Source organism: Rana temporaria, chromosome 4, assembly GCF_905171775.1.
Source record: "Rana temporaria chromosome 4, aRanTem1.1, whole genome shotgun sequence".
Lineage (NCBI taxonomy): Eukaryota > Metazoa > Chordata > Amphibia > Anura > Ranidae > Rana > Rana temporaria.
The window spans coordinates 148,010,340-148,027,994 of record NC_053492.1 but is presented as its reverse complement, the minus strand read 5'-3'; the positions used below and the strand labels follow the sequence as shown (position 1 = coordinate 148,027,994).

Genomic DNA, 17,655 nt, shown 5'->3' with positions numbered 1-17,655 from the left:
TGTAAGATGTGTGACACAGCAGACAGGGCATAGTGAATAATTACTTAATCTATACATTAACTACTCCCTTTTTTTATCTAAACTCTGCTGAGGCTTTTTACTCTTGGTAAACAGTACCGTAGAACCTTGGATTATGAGCATAATTCGTTCCAGGAGAATGCTTGTAATCCAAAGCACTCGCATATCAGGAGCGGAGTATTTCTGAGTGTTTACGAGTATTTTCGAGTAATTCCGAACAGCTCCAAACGAGTGTCAACGGCACCCCCGCACCTCTGGCCAAATCCGGTACTGCACACTGCAGAGGCTTGAATCCTGCTCGTTTTGCGAGACAACACTCGCAAACCGAGTCAGGATTAAAAAAAAAAAAATAGCTTGTATTGCGAAACGCTCGTTAACTGCATTAGTCGCAATCTGAGGTTCCACTGTACTTTGTGTCCTTCAGATAAATGCAGTCATAAAATATTCCAACTGCACACCTTCCAGGAAAATGGCCAATAAGTAAAAGGGTGCTGAAACGATCACCAGCTGGGAACCGGAAAGCAAATCATGTATACATATATTCGCCAGCACACCAAGGATCATTGAAAAAACGTCCAAAAATTTAATGCATAATAGCGATCCAAAAAGCAACGTTTCGAGGTCACGCAGGACCTCTTCGTCAGGCAAAAGACGAAGAGGTCCTGCGTGACCTCGAAACGTTGCTTTTTGGATCGCTATTATGCATTACATTTTTGGACGTTTTTTCAATGATCCTTGGTGTGCTGGCGAATATGTGTACACTTCAGATAAATGCGACACTACCATTAGTGTATCCACCTGTACTTTGCCTTTATTACATTCATTATTCACTATGTAAATTGTTTCTACTGGAATGGCGTGTGTTTGTATCTTTGTATGATGTGAAACTTGTTAATTAACCTTTTTGTAAAAAAAAAATGAAATCGGCTGCATTTTAGATCAGTAAAAAATGCTAAGTGTTGCTTTGCATTTGCAAATCTAATGCCGCGTACACACGATAATTTTTCGGCATGAAAAAAACATTGTTTTTAACCACTTAAGCCCCGGACCAATATGCTTCCTAAAGACCCAAGGTGTTTTTACAGTTCGGGACTGCGTCGCTTTAACAGACAATTGCGCGGTCGTGCGACGTGGCTCCCAAACAAAATTGGCGTCCTTTTTTCCCCACAAATAGAGCTTTCTTTTGGTGGTATTTGATCACCTCTGCGGTTTTTATTTTTTGCGCTATAAACAAAAATAGAGCGACAATTTTGAAAAAAATGCAATATTTTTTACTTTTTGCTATAATAAATATCCCCCAAAAACATATAAAAAATGTTTTTTCCTCAGTTTAGGCCGATACGTATTCTTCTACCTATTTTTGGTAAAAAAAATCGCAATAAGCGTTTATCGGTTGGTTTGCGCAAAATTTATAGCGTTTACAAAATAGGGGATAGTTTTATTGCATTTTTATTAATTTTTTTTTTTTTACTACTAATGGCGGCGATCAGCGATTTTTTTCGTGACTGCGACATTATGGCGGACACATTTTTGGGACCATTGTCATTTTCACAGCAAAAAATGCATTTAAATTGCATTCTTTATTGTGAAAATGACAGTTGCAGTTTGGGAGTTAACCACAGGTGGCGCTGTAGGATTTAGTGTACACTTAGTGTGTGTTTACAACTGTAGGGGGGTGTGGCTGTAGGAATGACGTCATCGATCGAGTCTCCCCTATAAAGGGGATCACTCGATCGATGCAGCGCCATAGTGAAGCACGGGGAAGCCGTGTTTACATACGGCTCTCCCCGTTCTTCAGCCCCGGGGAGCGATCGCGACGGAGCGGCTATAAACAAATAGCCGCGCCGTCGTCCCGGATCGCTCCCCGAGGGAACCCGACCGCCGCGTGTAGCGGGGGGGGTCCCGATTGGACCCCCGACCCACGTCTAGGCAGGCACATACAGGTACGTTGATGTGCCTGTCCGTGCCATTCTGCCGATGTATATCTACATGCGGCGGTCGGGAAGTGGTTAAAAAATGTAATTTAAAATGATCGTGTGTGGGCTTCACATAATTTTTCGGGGGCTGAAAAACAGCAATTTTTTTTTCGAACACGCTGCATTTTTTAACAACGTTTTAAACTATGTCTTTATTCGGGTTGTAAAAAATGATCATGTGTGGGCTAAAACGACGTTAAAAACCCACGCATGCTCAGAAGCAAGTTATGAGACGGGAGCGCTCGTTCTGGTAAAACTACCATTTGTAAAGGAGTAAGCACACTCATCACGCTGTAACAGACAGAAAAGCGCGAATCATCTTTTACTAACACGGAATCAGCTAAAGCAGCCCCAAGGTTGGCGTCATCCGCATGGAACTTCCCCTTTATAGTGCTGTCGTACGTGTTGTACGTCACCGCGCTTTGATAGAGCATTTTTTTAAAACGATGGTGTGTGGGCAACGTCGTTTTAATGATGAAGTTGGAAAAACATAGTTTTTTCTAAATGCCGAAAAATGTCGGGTTTTTTTCATGCCGAAAAATGATCGTGTGTACGCGGCATTAGGTTCACTTTTTTGTAACTTTATCCCCCACACGTGCCCCTCAGTCAAACTGTATTAGGAGTTCCAGAAAAAGTTATCTAGTAAAATTAAATATTCTTTTTCTAATAGTCTTTCCAGATTTGCTGAACGTGATTCCAGCCAGCATGCATGTCAGTGTGGTTATATTTACGACAACCCTCGTCGCATTTGCCCTGGTAGGAACTGGCTTCTTTATGTTCAATGCATTTGGTAATCCATTTGAAACGCTACATGGTCCAGTGGGATTATACCTGTGGTGCTTCATTTCATGTAAGTACTTGACTGATAGTATTATGCTCATCTGAATAGTCAGAGATAAGCATGCTAGACAAGTGTTGGATAAGCAGAGTGTACAAAACATGAATTTAATAAAAAAAAAAAAAGAATTTAATAATGTAGTAAAGAATGTGTTTTTAAAAATTATGTCAAATAGGAGGAAAGCCTGAGCATATGAAAAAAGTGATGCTCATTTTATCTTATTTTATTGTTACTCTATTTTATATATTATATTTAATTATCTTTGGCAAAAAGTTCTTGTCTTATACTTGTTTTATATTTACTTCTACACAATTGTAGAGTAGATAAAAGTTATATATATACAACTAACTTAATTTAAAATTTGTATAACCAATATGTATTATATTGTACAATCTTCAATAAAATATTTGAGCGGGAAAAAAAGTGATGCTTGGCTCTGCTCCTTCGGCCCATCTAGCCTTTTAAGGCTCCTTTACTCCATGTTCACACCTATGCATTTTTTGGTGCGTTTTTCAGAATCGCACTGCAGTCCATTTAACATGGTTTCTTATGGATGTAGTTCCCATATGTGTGTTTTGCGGCACTGCATTTTTTGGAAAGGGTCATGGACTTTTTTTCCCGCAGCAGCAGATTTTGCGTTTTTGATACTTTTTTTGATGTGTTTTATATTTCTCTTTAACACACTTTGTATAGCTGGTTGCTAAGAAGCTGACCAGAAAGCCAGTCACCGTTTTCTTAGCAACTGATGAGTCATCAGCTGTCAGTGGGATTCCCCGTTGACAGCTGAATGTAAAAAAAAAAATGCCAGACGAAAAAAAAAAACGTGAAAAAACAACGTGGGGTCTCCTCCCAAATCTATACCAGGTACTTTGTGTCCAGTATGGATTTGGAGGGAACACCCACGGAAAAATTAAAAAAAAATGGTGTGTTATCCCCCCCAAAATCCATACCAGACCCCTATGCGAGCATGCAGCCCAGCAGGTCAGAAAAGGGAGGGGATCAGCGAACGCCTGAAAAGCGTATCAACCGCAACCCGCATAGATGCGATTCAGGCCTTAATGTGATAGGTTTATTCAATGAATAATCAGGGTGCTTGGGAGTTGGGATCTGCATATCAGGTCATTTGTCTAGATAAGCATACCAAGGGTATTGGGTGAGCAGAATGTACAAAAACTAAATTTAAGACTAGGATTGTGGTAATTAAAGCTCTATTTAGAAAACCTGTCTAAAAGCAAGAAAACCCGATTATATGATGAAAAGTGAAAGCTTGGCTCAACTCCAACAGCCTTTTGAGCCTTTTAATTATTATTATTTATTATTATATTACAGTGCCTTGAGAAAGTATTTGGCCCCCTTGAACTTTGTGACCTTTTGCCACATTTCAGGCTTCAAACATAAAGATTTAAAACTGTAATTTTTTTTTAAGAATCAACAAGTGGGACACAATCATGAAGTGGAACGAAGTTTATTGGATATTTCAAACTTTTTTAACCACTTAAGCCCCGGACCAATATGCAGCCTAAAGACCCAAGGTGTTTTTACAGTTCGGGACTGCGTCGCTTTAACAGACAATTGCGCGGTCGTGCGACGTGGCTCCCAAACAAAATTGGCGTCCTTTTTTCCCCACAAATAGAGCTTTCTTTTGGTGGTATTTGATCACATCTGCGGTTTTTAGTTTTTGCGCTATAAACAAAAATAGAGCGACAATTTTGAAAAAAAAGCAATATTTTTTACTTTTTGCTGTAATAAATATCCCCCAAAAACATATATAAAAACATTTTTTTTCCTCAGTTTAGGCCGATACGTATTCTTCTACCTATTTTTAGTAAAAAAAATCGCAATAAGCGTTTATCGATTGGTTTGCGCAAAATTTATAGTGTTTACAAAATAGGGGATAGTTTTATTGCATTTTTATTTTTTATTTTTTTTTTACTACTAATGGCGGCGATCAGCAATTTTTTTCGTGACTGCGACATTATGGCGGACACTTCGGACAATTTTGACACATTTTTGGGACCATTGTCATTTTCACAGCAAAAAATGCATTTAAATTGCATTCTTTATTGTGAAAATGACAGTTGCAGTTTGGGAGTTAACCACAGGTGGCGCTGTAGGAGTTAGGGTGCACCTAGTATGTGTTTACAACTGTTTGGGGGTGTGGCTGTAGGAATGACGTCATCGATCGTGTCTTCCCTATAAAGGGAATGACGCGATCGATGCGCCGCCATAGTGAAGGACGGGGAAGCCGTGTTTACACACGGCTCTCCTCGTTCTTCAGCTCCGGGGAGCGATCGCGACGGAGCGGCTATAAACAAATAGCCGCGCCGTGGTCCCGGATCGCTCCCCGAGCGGACCCGACCGCCGCATGTAGCGGGGGGGGTCCCGATCGGACCCCCCACCCGCTAATAGGCGAGGACGTACCCATACGCCCATGTGCCTGTACGTGCCATATTGTGGACGTATATGTACATGGGCTGGTCCTTAAGTGGTTAACAAATAAAAAACTGAAAAATTTGGCGTGCAAAATTATTCAGCCCCCTTAAGTTAATACTTTATAGTGCCACCTTTTGCTGCAATTACAGCTGTAAGTCGCTTGGGGTATGTCTTTATCAGTTTTACACATCGAGAGACTGAATTTGTTGCCCATTCCTCCTTGAAAAACAGCTCAAGCTCAGTGAGGTTGGATGGAGAGCGTTTGTGAACAGCAGTTTTTAGTTCTTTCCACAGATTCTCGATTGGATTCAGGTCTGGACTTTGACTTGGCCATTCTAACACCTGGATATGTTTATTTGTGAACCATTCCATTGTAGATTTTGCTTTATGTTTTGGATCATTGTCTTGTTGGAAGACAAATCTCCGTCCCAGTCTCAGGTCTTTTGCAGACTCCATCAGGTTTTCTTCCAGGATTTGGCTCCATCCATCTTCCCATCAATTTTAACCATCTTCCCTGTCCCTGCTGAAGAAAAGCAGGCCCAAACCATGATGCTGCCACCACCATGTTTGACAGTGGGGATAAGTGTGTTCAGGGTGATGAGCTGTGTTGCTTTTATGCCAAACATAACATTTTGCATTGTTGCCAAAAAGTTTGATTTTGGTTTCATCTGACCAGAGCACCTTCTTCCACATGTTTGGTGTGTCTCCCAGGTGGCTTGTGGCAAACTTTAAACAACACTTTTTATGGATATCTTTAAGAAATGGCTTTCTTCTTGCCACTCTTCCATAAAGGGCAGATTTGTGCAGTATACGACGGATTGTTGTCCTATGGACAGAGTCTCCCACCTCAGCTGTAGAACTCTGCAGTTCATCCAGAGTGATCATGGGCCTCTTGGCTGCATCTCTGATCAGTCTTCTCCTTGTATGTTTGAGAGTAGATTTTCGCGCCAATAAAATGTGTGTGGAACATATAAAATTATTAAATAAAATAAAAATTATATAAATAAATATATAAAGATATATATTGAAAAGCTGCTCCCCTAAAAATATAAGAGGACAAAACCTCAATAAATTTAGTGAATGTGTAATAGGTAGGGGGCGCTAGTAATAAATTTAATTAAAGGTATGAGCAATTACAAAATACATGTGATATCAATTATAAATACAACAACTAATTAATCAGAGCTAAATAGCAAAGATCCAGTTGAATCAATAGTGAAGGAATTAGATTCACAAGGGAACCTCTACTTAAAAAAGTGATGTGCTCCCAAAAACCTTAGAATAAGAAAAGAATTCTTAAGTGATAATAATAATGTCCATAAATTTCTGTAGTGGTAGTGAGCCACTTAAAAAATAACGGAGTGAATCTTGCAATGGACCAGAAGAAAAACATGCAATCTTCTCATATACTGCAGTGCTTCAAAATCCTTCCACCAATTCCGCAAAGACGACACCCAAAAGTGAATAAATATATGCGCTTACCACAGCGCTTTGACTTCTTTAACTAAAAAGAAAGTCAAACACGCTTGTGCAGTTCTGAATGTCTGCAAACATATAGTGCGTTCTCCAGTAGTTGACACAGGCAAATCTTCTCCCAATATTCTCAGAAATGGAATGAAAAACAGAAAAACTCCATAGTGCAACCGGTTTTTAATATAAAATAATAAAACAAAGCATGGGCCAAGTGGCCACTTACATTAAAAGGTGCCCATCCCGACACTGGGTCTGCGGGCCTTTAAATGAGGAGGTGGAACCTCAATTTGCGTGCGGTGTGTGTCTCCTCTCGCCTCGCCAGCTCACATGAGTCGGATGATGGGGGAAGATAAAAAACGTGACCAGGCTACGCTGCCGACGATCGTTTCGTGTAAACGTCTTCAGGGGGGCGTGCCTGGTCACTGGGGTCACGTTTATTTATTTGGGAGCAATCGGAAATGCTCCGCTTGATTGACAAACGATCTGGCCAATTACAGCCCAGTTGCGGTCTAGAAGAGACCCGGAAGTGGCCAAAGCTAATTGACAGATGCTGCAGCCAGTTACAGCGCGGCATCAGGACACTGGGGGCCGGAAAGAGAGAAAGAGTGATAGACACAGGTTCTAGCCAATCACAGCGCAGTCCCAGTGTTGGCTTCGGCACTTACATATAGGAATTAGTTATTTGTAGCATCATTCTCTAATCATCAAAAAAAAATATAGGTTCCTGATGGTGACTACATTAATTTCTAAATAACTTCTTAAGAAAGAAATGCAGCTTTAAATATAAAAAGCAATAAATTAAAATAATATAAATAGTGAGATATATATGAATGTTATAAAGCTGTCTTCTAATAAAAAACCACAAGATGGCACCCTATAATTAATTAGAAGAAAAGCATCAAATAGACGGGAAAATTAGTATTAAATTTAAAAAAAAAGGGGACAACCAAATCTCAATAGATTTTAATGTCAGACAGAAGAATTATATATAGTGGCTAATTTGATCCAAAAAGGAAAAAAATATGATATATAAGTGATAGTGCCTATATGAATATATTATATATATATAGAAATATATTAAGGGGACCCACCCAAGGCTAATTATGGCCTATAGACTAACTCACAAATGATATGTGGTAAATCTGGTGGCACAAATCAAAAGGTTAAATGAAAAAAGACGGACCTAATGGACTGTATATATGTCAGGGAAGGGGCATACACAAAGCTCAGTCGTTGGATAAAAAACAGTTAAGATCAAGTTCGATGTTCAGGCCCAGGGGCTGCATACTTCTGAGCTTGTGTATCCACATGGTCTCATTCTGAGAGATGGCTCTTCTCATATTGGTGCCCCGCCAGTGGTTCGATATCTTGTCAATTCCGTAGAACTGGCAAAGAGATGGATCACTTTGATGATATTTTTCAAAGTGTCTGGAAACACTGTGGTTCGGAAATTTCTTTTTAATATTTGCTAAATGTTCATTTATCCTCACTCTGAGTTTACGAGTGGTACGGCCTACGTACTGGAGCGAGCAGGGGCACTCCAGGACGTAGGTAACATGATCAGAATTGCAAGTGATCAATGGTTTGATTTTGAACTTGTCTTTGGTTACATTAGACTGGAAATGTGTTCGTTTCTTTGTGGCTCCAGGTTTTCTTGTAATCTGGCAGGCCTTACAGCGTGTACAATGGTGGAAACCAGAGCCATCTAAGAAGGTACTCAATTTTTTGGGGGGATCTGGTACATTCTGGGCTATCCGATTTCTAAGCCCCGGTGCTCTTCTGTATATGAATTTTGGTTTTGATGTGATTGATTTCATCAAATCAGGATCTTTTAGAAGTAATGGCCAGTGCCTCTTAAATATAGTCTCCACCTGACGATATTGTCGATGAAATCCTGAGATGAAAGGAACTTGCCTCTCAAATATCTTTTTCGGTTTGGTGGTAAGTAAAGATTCTCTTTCCATTGCAGACACTTGGGTCAATACTTTATTTAGATTTACTTCCGAGTAGCCTTTTTCTAGAAATGTATTGGTCAATACTTTTGCTTGTGCTTCAAAATCCCTTTGTGTAGCACAATTGCGTCTTAGGCGCATGTATTGGCCTTTTGGAATGGCTCCTACCCACTGGGGGTGGTGGCAACTGGTAGTTGGCACGAAGCCATTCCTATCGGTTGCTTTGAAGTATGTTTTTGTTTCGAATAAGGTTGCATTTTTTGTGATGGTAAGATCTAGGTAGTTCACTGTCTCCATACTTGTCTCAGCTGTAAATTTGAGGCTATACTTGTTAGCATTCATCTGGGCAAGAAAAACTTTTAGACTACTTTCTGAACCTTCCCAAAACAGGATCACGTCGTCTATATATCTCCGGTAGAAATACAGAGACTGATTGCGGTTGGAAAAAATACTTTCGTGTTCCCATTTATTGAGAACTACATTGGCTACACTGGGAGCGTATCTAGCTCCCATAGCCACTCCGCTGTATGAGCTGAAAGTTTAGAGGGACGGCCAGGTCTTCGTAGATTTGCAGTGGTCTGATACTCCCTCCATTTCAATATTAATCGCTTGCACAGTGCTTCTTGGGATGTTTAAAGCTTGGGAAATCTTTTTGTATCCAAATCTGGCTTTAAACTTCTCCACAACAGTATCTCGGACCTGCCTGGTGTGTTCCTTGTTCTTCATGATGCTCTCTGCGCTTTAAATGGACCTCTGAGACTATCACAGTGCAGGTGCATTTATACGGAGACTTGATTACACACAGGTGGATTCTATTTATCATCATTAGTCATTTAGGTCAACATTGGATCATTCAGAGATCCTCACTGAACTTCAGGAGAGAGTTTGCTGCACTGAAAGTAAAGGGGCTGAATAATTTTTGCACGCCCAATTTTTCAGTTTTTTATTTGTTAAAAAAGTTTTAAATATCCAATAAATTTCGTTCCACTTCATGATTGTGTCCCACTTGTTGTTGATTCTTCAAAAAAAAATTGTTTTATATCTTTATGTTTGAAGCCTGAAATGTGGCAAAAGGTCGCAAAGTTCAAGGGGGCCGAATACTTTCGCAAGGCACTGTATATAAGATTTATATAGTGCCAAAAGTTTGCACAGCACTTTATAATGTTAGGGCAAACAGTACAGTTACAATACAATTCAAGACAGGAGGAGTCAGAGGGCCCTGCTCCTTAGAACTTACAATCTAGAAGAGAGGGTCAAGTGATAGAAAGGGTAATAACTGTGGGGGATGAGCCGATGAAGAAAATTAAAATACAGTTGTTGGGTGGAGGCAGGATAGGCTTCTCTGAAGAGAAAAAAGTTGTCTTGCCTAAAAGTGGATAGAGTTGGACAGATTGCGGTAGGGAATTGCAAAGGATGGGAAAGTCTCGGGACAAGTCCTGGAGGCGAGTATGGGAGGAGGTGATGAGGGAGCTAGAGAGCAGGAGGTCTTGGTATGAACGAAGAGGACAATTTGGTTGGTATTTTGAGACTAGACTAGTGATGTAGCTGGAGGCAGAGTTGTGGGTGGCTTGTGGAGGAGTGCAGCCATTGGAAGAATTGGCAGAAAGGGGAAGCAGACACGGAGCGGTTTGTAAGGTGAATGAGTCTGGCAGCAGCATTCATGATGGACTGAAGGGGGGATAACCAATGAGGAGGGAGTTGCAGGAGGGGAGAGATAACCAGGGAGCGAATCAGGAGCTTTGTGATTTCATTGGTTAGGAAGGGACGTATTTTGGAGATGTTGCAGAGGTTGAGGCAGCAAGCTTTGGAAAGTGATTGGATGTGGGGCCGAAAGGAGAGTTCATAGTCCAGGATAACACCTAGCACCCTGGCATGCGGGGTGGGTTGATGGTTGTGCCACTGCTCTTGACAGAGAAGTCAGGGGAAGAGGCACGTGGGGGAGGAAATGTTATGAGCTTGGTTTTTGACAGGTTGACAGGTTGAGTTTGAGTCTTAATGCTCCCTTAATGTGATGGGCTACCTCACTGATTGATCAGGAGCCTTGGGAGTTGAGATTTCATTTGAGTTCATCTGTCTAAATCTCTTGATCAACTGATCATTTTATATTATGTGTTTTTTTCATTAAATGTAACCTCTGTTTTTCCATTTTGTCATCACATGCTCATTTTGAATTGGCCAGAATTGTGACAGGTTTACAACAAAGGGCAACTCCACCTTTATTTAAGTTGCCCAGTAATCAATCCTCCTAACTTACTAGTTGCAGTAAAACTGGGATAATACTTTCCCTTCCTCCGCTCAGTGATCTTTCCTCCAACAAGGTTCTATCTGTCTCTTCTTCATACTGTGCACCTGTGCCACAGATCCATTCATTCCTATGGGTAATGAAAGATACTGTGATATAAAGAAAAATTCAGCGCTGGAATAATAAACACAAAAAACAAAAGATTGCAAGCCAGCACTCAGGATAAATTCAAATAAAAAGTCCCAGAGTCAAATAGTGTAAAAAATAGTGCAGCGCAAATAAAATCTAAGACAATATAATAATAATTTAAATATTGAAGAAAGTCCATATAGTGCACAAGTGAAAAATCCAAATAGTGCTCCAATGTAAAGTGATTGAGTGCAGTAAATCAGAAATTCTGTGATCCACAGGTAAAGAATCCTCCACCGATTAACTAAATAGATAGTTGGCCTCTCACCTCAGCCATTCGACCATGGCTAGGTCACAAAGCGTTTTACACCTCCCAGGTGTGAGCAAGAAACCTTTAAATCCCAATAGGCAGACAGCTACCAGCAACTCAGCTCAGCCAATATCCAGGTCAGCAGGAGGGTATATGTGAATGAGAGAGGAAACAGACTAGTGCTCTCTGTCTGATATAACTAGATATTTATTGAAAAACAGGTAACAACTTACAATTAGTGGCACTCAAAGCCGAGTGTGAAGCGTGTATCAGAGCTGCAGGCTTCCGATTCTATGATCTGTTCACACACCCTATTCTATGATCTGTTCACACACCGATATATTTAAAGGTTTCTTGCTCACACCTGGGAGGTGTAAAACGCTTTGTGACCTAGCCATGGTCGAATGGCTGAGGTGAGAGGCCAACTATCTATTTAGTTAATCGGTGGAGGATTCTTTACCTGTGGATCACAGAATTTCTGATTTACTGCACTCAATCACTTTACATTGGAGCACTATTTGGATTTTTCACTTGTGCACTATATGGACTTTCTTCAATATTTAAATTATTATTATATTGTCTTAGATTTTATTTGCGCTGCACTATTTTTTACACTATTCCTATGGGTAAGACATATGCCGCGTACACACGATCAGTCCATCCGATGAGAACGGACCGATGGACCATTTTCATCGGTTAACCGATGAAGCTGACTGATGGTCCATCGCGCCTACACACCATTGGTTAAAAAAACGATCATGTCAGAACGCGGTGACGTAAAACACAACGACGTGCTGGAAAAAATGAAGTTCAATGCTTCCAAGCATGCGTCGACTTGATTCTGAGCATGCGTGGATTTTTAACCGATAATCGATGGCGCCCACACACGATCGGTTTTGACCAATGAAAACGGTCCATCAAACCATTCTCAACGGTTTAACCGATCGTGTGTACGCGGCATTACTCAAAGGGATGGCTGGAGACTATGAATACAGCTTATCCAAAGGAACAAATGGAGCTGCAGCACAGAGGAGGCAGCTGGGACCTTGTCAGAGGAAAAAAATATCTAGTATATTCTCCGGAAGGATTTTATAAAGAATGCATTCCAGAAAGACTATCCATAAAGTTCAGATCACAGTCAGACATAACCTAGAACTGAAGCTAGATGTCTATCCATATTCCAGCCAAGCTCCTTGAGAGCTTTAGAGACTATTATGGGTATTGACTTTGCTCTGCTCATAAATGCTAAGTAACTTTCAATTTTTCTTATTGTTTCTAATAATACTAAAGAGAAAGAAAAACTGAGTAGAAATTGACATGGCATGACAAAAACCCAAGCGTACACTTAGATGAACAAAACTTGCAAGTAATTAACATGCCAAAGTTAGCTCACTGTATGATGTCATTTATGGTGCTTATATGTGTATATCGTTTTTCTCTGTAGGTTCCTGTGGCTGTCTCGTACTGATTCTCTTCTCTTCAGAAGTCAAATTGCACAATCTGTCAGAGAAGATAGCAAATTACAAAGAAGGAGGCTTTCTATTTAAAACTCAGACTGAATATTTTGGAAAGTCATTTTGGATTGTCCTGATCTGCACACTCATACATTTTTTTAATATGTTTCTCATTCGACTAGCAGGTTATGATTTCCCATTCTCAAAATCAAAAGAGATGGATTCTGGTCCAGGAGCAATTGACTTCATGTACTGATGTCATCTTTCTAAAGCAGTGACTCTAAATTTTTGTCATGTAATGGCATCCTAAATTATAATTTGTTTAACTGACTTTGACACACCAGTATTAAGGATTGTAATATGAAAATAATCTGAAAATTCTAAACACAGTGCTAAATCTGTAAATATGAAATTAAACATAGGACAGTACTTCTATGCAGTAGATTATGGTAACCAATCACAATTCAACTTTAAATGTTCTAGCTTTAGTAATCTGTAATCAGATTGGTTACTCATGATTATTGCACTTCTTTGAATAATGTCATAACTGCCTCGTTTATTAACATGTGTAGATTAAAAAGAGCTGAGAAGTTCTTCAGTCACCTTAACTATGCAGAAACTACTTACATAAATTTATATAATGTTACATCTATGATGGTAGCTCTTGTGATTTGCAGAGCTGAAAGGTTATTGGAATTTGCCATCTGGCACCTTCCTATCTTTGATCACTCTAGGATCACACAATAATATAATTTATAGATGCAGCAGGTGGAGAGAAATAGAATGGTAGCACTTTATTGGAAATCAAGGCCAAGGGCATGTAACTGCTGTGAAAAGCCCCATGTCCGAAGGGTGATTGTATAGTCTTTTCTTCCTATCAGTCACACATAGATCCACCTGATCAGTTTCAGCTCACTGCAAAGGTCTTTCTTTCCTTTGGTACACAACAAAAGTTTAACACTGCAGAAACTCATAAAGGGGAAACTGAGCTTGAAAACAGCCGTGCCATCACCCAGTTCAAACTGCCTGGCTACAACTCGTAAATGTTTAAATATAGTGGCCACCAGTGTAAACGTACTATGGTCACCTCCCACCCACTCTGTGAGACTCCAGTTTTATGCTAGTGTCCTTAGCTGATGAACCCGTCCTCCTATGTAGAAGCATTTTTTTTTTTAAACCTTGCTTATTGACCTGGGCCATCTAGCAGTTTCCTAATCTGTGCCCCAGTTCTGGAACTGAATAATGCATTAGGGGCTCTCCTTGGCACAGACATGGGAAGTAAACTGCAAGGTGTTATACAGGTCTGTGAGTACCCCATTGAGGATCCCCTCATATAGCAATGGAGGACATTAAAACAAATATGCACTTTGCAGACATCCTCTATTATCCCTGGCTCTGATAAGAAATCAGTGCCAAACCCCCTTTACTTGAGGATATTATGGAGGAAAGTATTGATGATCCTGAATTTGTAGCGGAGACTGCAAAGGATTTACCTTCCCCTGCATTTACAGATTTGCTTTAAAGCAAATGCTCTCTACTGTGTGTATACTAATTGATATGATGCATTGCCTAGCAGCACTGCCTCTTCACATCCAAAATGGGCACTAAGAGGCTGGCTAAGTCAAAAAATACTTTGATTCCATACACGCACAGTTTTATTGTGCACTATATATCGACTGGAGCAATTTGGATAGGGTGTCCACTTATCCTAAACGTTTGCTAAGATTTTGCAAATGAAGGGGGTTATAGGAAGAAATTGACTATTTCTGTAGTGTTTTCTGCTATTTTAATTCTCAATAAACACCTTACAGTGCCTATTGAGGATGTTTCCTCTTTTAAGGATTCTGTTGATAGGCATTTGGAAGGCTGACTTTGCCCTTGCAGCTCCAGCCCTGCAGTTAGCAATTGCTATCATGTCTATTTGCCAGGCTATTGCCAACTGGACAAGAACAATGAACAGGAACCTGTCTTTGATGACCCTACTCTCTTAGAAAAAGTATAGCTGATGCACCCTGCCTTATTGTTTTGTGTTGATGCTCTAGAGCAGTGGTTCTCAACTTGGGGGTCGAATGATGATTTTCCAGGGGTCACCGAATCCTGGGCTGAAGCCCACTCTCCCTGCCTCTTCGAAACTGCACATAAAGTTCATGGCATAGCTGGGGGCAGAGACTAGACGTCAGCTGACTGGTGAGGAATGTGAAGTGGGAGGGGTGCCGGCTGACGCGTTTTGAGGCTCAAAGGACCTCTTCATCAGAGCCCAGCAGTCTGGGCTCTGATGAAGAGGTCCTTTGAGCCTCAAAACGCATCAGCCGGCAGTGACACACCTTCATCCTGCCATTTGGAGTGTGGTTTGAGGGGTATCTACTACAGCGTTGTTGACAAGCCTATTATGCTGCTTTCTTTGTGAGTAGTTTTTTATTACATTTTTATTCTATTAAATTGTTATAACGGTAACACACTAGGCTGGTACGCCTTTTTCTTTTCTTCTTTTCTTCTCTCTCTCTTACTACCAGGATATTCCCCATCCATGAAGGGCAGCAAGGCCTTTGTTACCATTTTTGGAATTTTTTCTATGGAACACTGGCTGTTGGACAATCCACTCGTGCGCAGGAGTATTTGTTTTTCTGTGTTCTAAAGCACTATCATTTGGGCTCTCATCTGCACCTCAAATGTTTACAAAAGTGTTTGCCCTGCTTCTGGATTTTCCATGGATCCAGAGCATTCATGTCACAGGTTACTTGGAAGACCTCTTGCTCGAAGGAATCCCCAGCCACAGCCGTGTCTGCCAACATCTATAGGACAATAATCTGTTTCTTAAAACTTTTGGCTAGATCATCAACTTTTTAAAGTCTGCCCTTTAGCCCTCACACTGTATAAAGTACCTGGATCTAATCTTTTTTTTTTTTTTTTAATCCAATATTCTTTATTTCTTTTACTGGATATAATCTTAGAAAAGGCAGTCGCACACCGCAATAGGATACCAATAAAACTTCTTTATTTTAATACAGACAGATGCAGTCTGTATTAAAATAATACAGGTACAGGTACAGGAATGAACAGAAGGTTAACATGTTTCACAAATCTTGTGCTTAGTCATAACCTGATTTTGGATATGACTAACACAAGATGTGTGAAACATGTTAACCTTCCATTCATTCCTGTACCTGCATCTGTCTGCATTACAAAAGTTTTATTGGTATCCTGCTGCGGTGTGCATCTGCCTTTTCCAAGCATCCTTGTTAGTCGTGGTGATGAGCCAGGCCAGCACCTGTGGGGTTACCTACTGTGGGATCTCCTCGGCTCACCTGGAGCAGTGATTTCTCCTCTGCCTTCCTGCCTTCTGGATCTAATCTTAGACACAACCCAAGCCAGTATTTTCCCTCCTTAGGAAACAAGCTGCCTCCCTAAGTTCTCACATGCGGACTCTCAAATTCAAACAGCATCTCTCAGCTTATAAAATTATACCTAAAACACAAAACTACACCAAACTTATACATGATAACAATTGGAACTCTTTCAGTATAGCATATAATAACTGAGATAATTATTGCAATTTATTGTGCGGGGAATTCGATTTTATTCCACAGAGGGGAAAATGGAGTATGAACACAGTCCACAATTCATACGTGGAAAGTTATGGAACTGAATTGTGCTTTAGTACTCATGAACATGGTTCACTGGGGCAACGTATGACACTGCCATGGCTGCATTTATTATGACAAAGGTAATTTATAAGAAGCAATAATGTACAACCAATCAGAAATACTGTACTATGGAATACTGTACAGAACAATGACACTGCATGCTATTCAGGCTGGGTTCACACCTATGCGAATTGGATGTGGCTTTCCCTGCATCCAATTCGCATAGCAGGAGAATGTGACTGTCTCTCTATGGAGCTGGTTCACATATCTCCGCAGCAGGTCTGGTGCATTTTGCAGGCAAAACGTGTGCCTTTTTTGGTCCATTTCAGGTCCAAATTCAGCCCAAAATTCTGGCTGAAATCAGACCTGAAATGGTGAACCAGGACGCACCAGACCCCTGCTGTGCGATGGATTCGTCTAAGGCCCCGTACACACGACCGAGTTTCTCAGCAGAATTCAGCCAGAAACTCGATGGCAGACGTATTCTGCCGAGAAAACCGATCGTGTGTACACTTTTCGCCGAGGAAACCGACGAGGATCTCGTCGGGCCAAAAGGAGAACATGTTCTCTATTTCCTCGTTAGTCAATGGGAAAAGTTGGCTCGGCGAGATCCTCGGCGGCTTCACAAGGAACTCGACGAGGAACTCGATGTGTTTCGCCCGTCGAGTTTCTCGGTCGTGTGTACGGGGCCTCAGGTGTGAACCCAGCCTCAGCGTTCCATTGAACTTCAACCCTGTCAATTACAATGCTTGCCAAACCCGGTTTAAAAATACAGCAGCTCCCATTCAGAATCATTACTGTACTGTTAATGTATGGTTGCTCTTCTGTATAATGTGTGAATACATTCCAGAAAAAAGGTTGCTGTGTAACACTATTACAAGTTTTTGGGTAGAGATTAGTGTTGTGAAATTTATCTGTCAGCGGTATACATAAAATGAAGAATGATTTTCATAGTTGGGCAATTAATGAGTAATAATCTCTCTTTTCAAGTTAATGTAGGAGAAGAGACTATTCACTAATGCTTTCTACAATATAAAATAAATTGTTTCTTTGTGCAGTCATGGGAGATTCATCACTCAACCATGTGACTGCAAACACCTTGTGTAACAGGTCTGATTATAGCTAATATGTTGCAAATAAACCTATCAGATGTATGAGATTCTAGTCACGCAGCTGAATAACTAAA

The 17,655-nt window shown here is 40.6% G+C and overlaps 1 protein-coding gene across 1 annotated transcript in view; it reads left to right on the top strand.

The window, feature by feature from the left end:
• CLRN1 (clarin 1) overlaps positions 1-14,042 on the top strand; it is a 39,280-nt gene extending 25,238 nt beyond the window's left edge. The window contains exons 2-3 of the mRNA XM_040349162.1: positions 2,665-2,844; positions 12,816-14,042. Of these exons, the coding sequence (XP_040205096.1) occupies positions 2,665-2,844; positions 12,816-13,081 (446 nt within the window). The 3' untranslated portion in view covers positions 13,082-14,042. The remainder of the gene's footprint in view (positions 1-2,664; positions 2,845-12,815) is intronic.
• The last annotated feature ends 3,613 nt before the right edge of the window (positions 14,043-17,655 follow it).